General features: G+C 45.0%; 1 protein-coding gene across 3 annotated transcripts in view; it reads left to right on the forward strand.

Moving 5' to 3' along the window:
• Nucleotides 1-9348, forward strand: part of Spata18 (spermatogenesis associated 18) — a 48734-nt gene that overhangs the window by 21497 nt on the left and 17889 nt on the right. For 2 of the 3 annotated variants that reach the window (XM_048784461.1, XM_048784463.1), the window contains 2 exons: nt 7069-7437; nt 8563-8932. In XM_048784461.1, coding sequence (XP_048640418.1) covers nt 7069-7437; nt 8563-8932 — 739 coding nt within the window. The remainder of the gene's footprint in view (nt 1-7068; nt 7438-8562; nt 8933-9348) is intronic. The other variant, XM_048784462.1, reaches the window with a different exon arrangement.

Below are 9348 nucleotides of genomic sequence, written 5' to 3' on the forward strand. Positions count from 1 at the left end.
AGGGTTCTGTAGTTTTCATTGTATAAGTCTTTCACCTCTTTTGTTAGGTTGATTCCCAAGTATTTTATTTTTTTTGAAGATATTGTGAATGGAGTGGTTGTCCTCATTTCCATTTCAGAGGATTTGTCGCTGATATACAGGAATGCCTTTGATTTATGCGTGTTGATTTTATATCCTGCCACTTTGCTGAATTCATTTATTAGCTCTAATAGTTTCTTTGTAGAGCCTTTTGGGTCTGCTAGGTATAGAATCATATCATCTGCAAATAGTGATAATTTAAGTTCTTCTTTTCCTATTTTGATGCCTTTAATTTCTTTCGTCTGTCTAATTGCTCTGGCCAGTGTTTCGAGAACTATGTTGAACAGAAGTGGAGAGAGAGGGCATCCCTGTCTTGTTCCAGATTTTAGAGGGAATGCCTTCAGTTTTTCTCCATTCAGAATGATGCTAGCCTGAGGCTTAGCATAGATTGCTTTTACAATATTGAGGTATGTTCCTGTTATCCCTAGTTTTTCTAGAGTTTTGAACATAAAGGGATGCTGTACTTTGTCGAATGCTTTTTCCGCATCTATCGAGATGATCATATGGTTCTTATTTTTAAGTCTATTGATGTGGTGAATAACATTTATTGATTTCCGTATATTGAACCAGCCTTGCATCCCAGGGATGAATCCTACTTGATCATGGTGTACAATTTTTTTGATATGTTTTTGTATCCGATTCGCCAGAATTTTATTGAGGATTTTTGCATCTAGGTTCATTAGAGATATTGGTCTGTAGTTTTCTTTCTTTGAAGTGTCTTTGTCTGGTTTAGGTATCAGGGTGATGTTGGCCTCGTAGAATGAATTTGGAAGTTCTCCCTCTTTTTCTATTTCCTGAAGTAGCTTGAAAAGTATTGGTATTAGTTCCTCTTTAAAGGTTTTGTAAAACTCTGCTGTATACCCATCCGGTCCTGGGCTTTTCTTAGTTGGTAGTCTTTTGATGGTTTCTTCTATTTCCTCAATTGATATTGGTCTGTTTAGGTTGTCTATATCCTCCTGACTCAATCTGGGCAGATCATATGACTTAAGAAATTTATCTATGCCTTCACTATCTTCTAATTTATTGGAGTATAAGGATTCAAAATAGTTTTTGATTATCTTCTGTATTTCTGAAGTGTCTGTTGTGATATTGCCTTTTTCATCCCGTATGCTAGTAATTTGAGTTCTCTCTCTTCTTCTCTTCGCTAGCATCGCTAAGGGTCTGTCGATTTTGTTTATTTTTTCAAAGAACCAACTTTTAGTTTTGTCAATTTTTTCAATTGTTTCTTTTGTTTCGATTTCATTAATTTCAGCTCTGATTTTAATTATTTCTTGCCTTCTACTTCTTTTGCTGTTGTTTTGCTCTTCTTTTTCAAGGATTTTGAGATGAAGTATGAGATCATTTATTTGTTGGTTTTTTCTTTTTTTAAGGAATGAACTCCAAGCAATGAATTTTCCTCTTAGAACTGCTTTCAATGTGTCCCATAGATTCCGATATGTTGTGTCTGTGTTTTCATTTATCTCTAAGAATTTTTTAATTTCCTCCTTGATGTCTTCTATAACCCATTGATCATTCAGTAACCTATTGTTCATTCTCCAAGTGATGTATGCTTTTTCCTTCCTTCTTTTATCGTTGATTTTCAGTTTCATTCCATTATGATCAGATAAGATGCATGGTATTATCTCTACTCCTTTATATTGTCTAAGAGTTGCCCTGTGACATAATATATGATCTATTTTTGAGAAGGATCCATGTGCTGCTGAGAAAAAAGTGTAACTGCTTGATGTTGGGTGGTATACTCTATATATGTCAATTAGGTCTAGGTTATTAATAGTGTTATTGAGTTCTATAGTTTCCTTATTCAACTTTTGTTTGGAAGATCTGTCCAGTGGCGAGAGAGGTGTGTTGAAGTCTCCCATGATTATGGTATGGTGGTCTATTAGACTCTTGAACTTGAGAAGAGTTTGTTTGACGAACATAGCTGCACCATTGTTTGGGGCATAAATATTTATGATTGTTATGTCTTGTTGGTGTATGGTTCCCTTAAGCAGTATGTAGTGTCCCTCTTTATCCCTTTTGATTAACTTTGGCTTGAAATCTATTTTATTTGATATGAGTATGGACACTCCTGCTTGTTTCCGAAGTCCATATGAGTGATATGATTTTTCCCAACCTTTCACCTTCAGCCTATGTATGTCTTTTCCTATCAAATGCGTCTCCTGTAGGCAGCATATTGTTGGGTCTTGTTTTGTGATCCATTCTACTAGCCTGTGTCTCTTAATTGGTGAGTTTAAGCCATTAACATTTAGGGTTATTATTGAGATATGGGTTGTTCTTCCAGCCATATTTGTTTATTTCTGTTACTAAACATGGTTTGTTTTCCTCTTTGATTATTTCCCCCCCCTTTACTGTCCTACCTCCCACTGTTGGTTTTCATTGTTATTTTCCATTTCCTCTTCCTGTAATGCTTTGGCGAGGATGTTTTGAAGAGATGGTTTTCTAGCTGCGAATTCTTTAAACTTTTGTTTATCGTGGAAGGTTTTAATTTCATCTTCCATCCTGAAGCTTAATTTCGCTGGATACACAATTCTTGGTTGGAACCCATTTTCTTTCAGTGTTTGAAATATGTTATTCCAGGATCTTCTAGCTTTCAGAGTCTGTGTTGAAAGATCAGCTGTTATCCTGATTGGCTTACCCCTAAATGTAATCTGCTTCCTTTCTCTTGTAGCTTTTAAAATTCTCTCCTTATTCTGTATGTTGGGCATCTTCATTATAATGTGTCTAGGTGTGGATCTCTTATGATTTTGCACATTCGGCGTCCTGTAGGCTTCTAGGATTTGGGATTCTGTCTCATTCTTCAAGTCTGGGAAGTTTTCTCGTATTATTTCATTGAATAGACTGCTCATTCCTTTGGTTTGGAGCTCTGTACCTTCCTGTATCCCAATGACTCTTAAGTTTGGTCTCTTAATGTTATCCCATATTTCTTGGATGTTCTGCTCATGGTTTCTTAACAGTCTTGCTGAGCTGTCTATGTTCTTTTCCAGTTGAAATACTTTGTCTTCATTGTCTGATGTTCTATCTTCTAAGTGTTCTACTCTGCTGGTAGTATTCTCCATTGAGTTTTTAAGTTGGTTTATTGCTTCCTGCATTTCTAGGATTTCTGATTGTTTGTTTTTTATAACCTCTATCTCCCTGTATAGTTGATCCTTTGCTTCCTGGATTTGTTTGCGTAATTCGTTGTCGAAGTGATCTTTCATTGTCTGATTTTGCTGTTTAATGTCTTCCTTGATACTCCAGATCATCTGAAGCATGTATATCCTGAATTCTTTATCTGACATTCCATCTGCTGCAGCTGTTACCTCTTCTAAAGTTGCGTTGACCTGCATTGCTTGTGGTCCTTTCTTTCCTTGTCTTTTCATACTGCTTGCGTATCTTTCCTGCAGGTGCGGGCGGCGGCTCTGCTCTCTCCTTATTCCAATTGGGGTGTCGTGGCTACCACGCCGGCAGGTCACTGTGCCTGTTCTGGGAGCTGGCGGCGGCTCTGTTCTGCCCCTACTCCAATTGGGGTGACGAGTGTACCACGCCGGCAGGCCACCGGGCCTGATCCGCCAGTCGGTTGCAGGTTTGCCTACCCTGCAGACGCGGGCGGCGGTTCTACTCTGCCCCTACTCCAAATGGGGTGTCGTGACTACCCCGCCTGCAGGACGCTGGGCCTGTTCCTGGCACGGGCGGCGACTCTGCTCTGCCACTACTCCAATTAGGGTGGTGTTTGTACCACGCCGGCAGGCTCCTGGGCCTGATCCGCCGGTCTGTTGTAGGTCTGCCTACCTTGGAGGCGCGGGCGGCGGATCTGCCCTGCCCCTCCTACCACGCCTGCGGACCCCTGGGTCTGATCTGCAGTTTGATCACTGGTCTGCTCACCCTGCGGGCACGGGTGGCGGTTCCGCTCCGCCCCCACTCCAATTGGGGTCACGTGACCACCACACCGGCAGGGCCTGATCCGGGCGTGGGAGAAGGATCTGCTCTGCCCCTACTCCAGTTGGGGTGACATGTGTACCACACTGGCAGGCCACTGGGCCTGACCCGCCAGGCTGTCACAGGTCTGTTTACCTTGCAAGCGCGAACGGCGGCTCTGCCCTGCCCCTCCTACCACGCCCATGTACCACTGGGTCGCGGGTCTGCCCACCTTGCGGGTGCGGGTGGCGGCTCCGCTCCGCCCCCTCTCCAATTGGGGTCACGCGGTCACCACGCTGGCGAGCCGCTGGGCCTGCTCCGGGCGCTGGCGGCGGCCCGGCTTCTCCCCTCTGGCTCAACGACAAATTGAGGAGACTCGGGTGACTGTGCCTCACCCCCCCTACCAGGAGACCAACTGCTTATGTCACCGCTGGTATTGATGAAGTTCTCTCCTCCGCCGCTTTCTGCTGACATCAGATCTCTGCCATGTTGGTATCCTATGCGAATGGCAGCATTTCGTTCCCCTTGCCGGGCAACCAAAGCAACGGGTGAGTCCTGACCGGCCCTCAGCAGGACCCGGACCGAGAAGCAGTTTCCGCGGGCTCCTAGCCCCGGTCCAGGGAAGTTCCGGGAGCCGGAACTCGGCCGCTCCGTGCTCGGTGTAAGCTCCTATAAGTGTAAGCTCCAAGAAGCAGTCCCCGCGGGCTCAGTTCCGGGAGCCGGAATTCGGCTGCTTAGTGCTTGTTGTATGCTCTGATAGGAGCAGGGTCCAAGAAGCAGCCTCCGCAGGCTCCGCGGGACGGTTCCGGGAGCCGGAACTCGGCCGCCCCGCGCTCGGTGTTCGCTCCGATAAGATCAGGTTCTAAGAAGCACCCAGGCGCTGAACCCTAGCAATCTGTCTGCAAGCCGCAGGCAAATTGCAGCCTGAAATTACCTGATCTATGGCTGAATGAGCTGCGGTCAGTCGAAAACAGGGAAGGTGACGTCAGTTTACCAACATGGTGGCTGCTGGCCTCCTCTGTGGTCTGACCAGTGTGGAGAACCGAGATGGACCGCTTCCTTCCCCCGTCTCGAACCCAGAATTCAGCCCTGAGTACGGTGCTTGCGCGGCTGGCAGAAACTGCAGCGCTGTAACCCTGCGTCTCTATCCCAGCGCATGCTGCCGACTCTAGCAGTGGGGCGATTTGCTGAATAAGCAGTGTTACCCTCCGTGCGACAAACCTCTCGCGTTTGAGTCCCCGTAGCCGATCCTCGTGCGATGGAAATCCTTCCTCCAGGTTCCGGAGCACCCCACTATTGCTGGAAATTCCTAACAAGATATCCTTTAGCCGTCCTGACTTGTCATACTCCCACACAGTGAAGCAGCACACGGGGGCAATGCACTCCCCTCGCCGCCATCTTCCTTCCTCAAGTTTTTTTTTTGATGCTCTGTTACAGTATGAAAAAAATATTATTCATAATTAGAGAGAAAAGGCAGCAACATTTTTAGTAATGTTTGATATATTTTTCTTATTACAAAAATGTTACCTAAGGCTTGGGATATGTAGCTCAGTGGTAGAGTGCTCACTTAGGATGCTTGTGGTCCTGGGTTCAATCCCAATACCACAAAAAGAAAACAAAAATATTACTTACGTGATATAGACTAAAGTCTCTGAAGTACAACATAATATGAAGACATCTAAAAACCCTCTCATAATCCTAGTGCCAGTAACTGTCCATTTGATGTTCCTTCTGATTAACAGTGCAGAATACAGAATAAAGTATATAAGTATATATTTTTGATTCCATTGTTTTCCTCTATCACCATGAAAAAATAATTGCAGAACTTAGTTTCAAATACGTTCATCATTTCCATCATTTGGATATTTCCTTCATGTTGAATATTAACTTAGATGTGGATTTTCAACATTGGAAAACAACACTGGGATAATTTTGTGGAAAATCTGAGCTTAAATTTCATATTATTACCTAAAGATCAATTTCTAGAAGGGAACAAATCAACATGTGGATCCTTTAAGGTTATATGTTTCTTGGTGTTAGTTTTGATTTCCAAGTGGGAAATGTATTTTACTCACTTATACTCACAGACACATACTCAAACTCACACTTTCTGATGGTTTTCACATTCTAGTTGTTCTCCTTTCTTCAGGAACACACATACCTCTTAGCTTAGAAGCTGTTCTGTTTTCCACTTCTAGCTTCTCCCTCATCATCATTTTAAACTCTTATTTCCTATTTGGTACACGTTCGCAAGTTCATTGATCATATTGCTCATTGGTCTCCATAGTTCTGAATCTGTTGTCTGCTGTTTCTGGTGTAGCTTTTAACTCTATTACCTTTTTTCACTTCTCTTCATACTTCTGAATCTTAATTCTCACCTTCTCATCTTGCACTATTGTCATGATCATCACAGCATGTTCTTCTATGGCTTTTGCTTCTGTTTTGTGGAAGCCACATCTCTTTGGATCTTCAGGAGGGTGCCAGTTTTATTTCTAAAGATTTTTTGTTGGTTTGTTTCTGTACTCCATTATTTTCATAGTTTTGTACTTCTAGATAGTCTTTTGAAAACCATTCAATTTCCATTGAAGTCCACCCCTCCAACTCTTTTTTTTTTTTTTTTTTTGAGGTACTGGGGAGTGAACCCAGAGCTTCATGTTTGCTAGGCAAGTGCTCTACCACTGAGCAACACCTTCAGCCCTGGACCTAGGATTTGAAGGTCAGGTGTTTCCAGAATTTCACAGAATGGAGACCAGTGTGGAACAGCATGAGTATAGGTCCACTCTACTTCTCTTAGAGGCCCTGCATGAGCATTCTTTCTTTAGGGACCTTTTCCCATGCAAGCTGCAGATGGGGACTAACCCCCAGATACTGGCAATTCTGCTCTTTGCTCATATGTGTTTGTTCATGTGTATTTCCATCTCACCTTTCCAATGCAAAATGGCAGGCTGATGTTAGGTATACCAGTTGTTGCTTATTGCCCTCCCTCCCTCTCTCTCTCTCTCTCCCTTCTTTCTCTTCATTTCCTTTTCCCTTTCCTTCCTTTCCTCTGTTTAATCTTTTCCCTTCCCTCCCCACCCTGTTCTCTCTGCTCTTCAGGCTTAAATCTCTTCAAGCCCAGGAGGATGCTCGCCACAGGAACTCAGAACCTAGGCGTACAGACCAGAGCAGAGAACAGAGCAGAGACCAGATCAGACCTGAGCACCGCAGTTCCTTCAAGAGGGGCTCAGAGAGAAGGAGCTCTGATCAGAGGAACTCGGAGCCACGCTCTGATCAGAGGAACTCGGAGCCACGGACCTTAGAGCAGCGGTGCGCAGAACTGCGGAGCTTAGAGCAGCAGCGGAACTTGGAGCAGCGGTGCGCAGAGCAGCGGAACGCAGAGGTGATCTCTGACTATGAGAAACAGCTCCGAAACCTGAAGGATGAGATTGCTGTCTTGTCTGCTGAAAAAGCTGGTCTTCAAGGAAGGTCTGACAAATTCTCATTGATCTTTTCATTTGGCTTTTTTTTTTTTCTCTGAGCTAGTAGTAAAAGTCTGAAGTTGATGGAGTTGGGGACTACAATGACCCTGTAAACCAAAACTGCAACAATATTTTCTTTATCCATCTGTTGAAGGGCATGGTATTTTTTTTCCTATGTCACATGATGGGTGGTGTGTATAGGTTAAGTATTATGAAATCCTTTTCCACTGAAGGGCAGGTGTGTTGAGGTGGGTCATTAAGACAGTGTGAGATGAAGACACAGAAGCATGTTGATTTTGGGAGTCTCCTCTCACTTTTATTTTTTCTACCCCCTCTGCTCCAGGCTCCCAGCATGCTCTAATTCAGGCTATTGAAACATCATCCTTGCCTGTACCCATTTCCCTAAATGACACCTGAGTCATTTTTGGGACTCCCTCTGTGCTGTCCTGGTGCTGATGTGTACTTGCTCCCTGGAACCTGTTCCTTTCTGCCATGGTAGGGGCATCTTCACCCTGGAAATTAGCAAACATAAGGCCTTCTCCACCCCTTCCGATAGCCTGCCAGTCAGCACTGACAGCATTGTACAGTTTCTCATGTAAAACGTCCCTTTTCTGGAGCCATGTCCTCTGGATTAGTTGGTTGATAACTTCACTTCCTATTGGGTAGCAATCCAGATTGTCCCACAAGGCTTGAGCGATGTGCTCCTGTGGTGTGTTAGCATTCCAGGGTCAGAGTCAGAAACACCAACCTTTGACTTCTCCTGTTGAACTCTGGCTCTTGCTAGCTGTGTTCCTTGAGGATGGTCCTTTAATTTTTTAAAGCTTCAAGTTCCTTATGTGTAAAATGGCCAAGAAGCAGAGCTGGCCTCTCGGGGTTGTTTCAAGGATAGACGTGCCACACTAAGGGGAGTGCTTTATAAATCCCAACTCTCTAGGCAGATATGGAATATTTCTTCCAGTAATTTCTTACTTGGGGTGGCCTTTGAGACTGGGGGGAAGGTCATTCCAGAAAGCCACTTGACCTCCCTTGGAGGGTTGGGTGTGTCATTTGTAGTTGATGTGGGGAGAAGAACCAGGAACAAGCAGAGGCCAGGGACTCAGCGTGTCCCAGCCTGATTCCTCCTCCTCCACAGGGCACCCAGGAGCCGGTCTCCTAGCCCTGGCCCACGCAGCGGCAGCCGCAGCGGCAGCCACAGCCGCAGCCACAGCCACAGCCGCAGCCACAGCCGCAGCCAGAGTCACAGCCGCAGCCACAGCCTCAACCACAGCCCCAGCCACAGCCCCAGCCGGAGCAGGTCCAACAGCCCCAACAACAAAATCGCCAAGATCAGAAGCACGTCCCCAAATGGTGGTTCCAAAATGTCCAGTGTGGCACGCAAAGCTGCTCTCCTGTCCCGATTCAGCGACGCCTATTCCCAGGCCCGCCTGGATGCCCAGTGCTTGCTGCGGCACTGCATCGACAAAGCAGAGACAGTGCAGCGGATCATCTACATCGCCACTGTGGTAGGTGACACTCTGGTGGCCAGACTTGAGCTGTCCTGGGGGCAGTGGGGAGACATTTGGATAAAGTGAATGGTACAACTTTAAAGGGACTTGTGCATCTTGAGGTCACTGAATGGGGGCATTCTGGTCTCCCCTTCTGTCCCTTCCCTCTCCTTCACTCCTTCCTTTCACCCTCACTTCCTCCCTCTCTCCCTCCCTTCTTTCATTACAAATATTCGGGGGTGAATTGCTTTTCATGACAATAACTGTTCATATGCATTTATTAGTATTGACCGATTTGTTGAAGAAGTGTCCATAATTGTAGCACTCTTTTCAATGGGTATATACTAAGTTGATTAGCACTGTAAATCAACTTTGTCTAATATGATCATATGAGCACACACACACACACACACACTATATATACTGTCTCTTAT

This window comes from Marmota marmota, unplaced genomic scaffold (genome assembly GCF_001458135.2).
Source record: "Marmota marmota marmota unplaced genomic scaffold, marMar, whole genome shotgun sequence".
NCBI classification, from domain to species: Eukaryota; Metazoa; Chordata; class Mammalia; order Rodentia; family Sciuridae; genus Marmota; species Marmota marmota.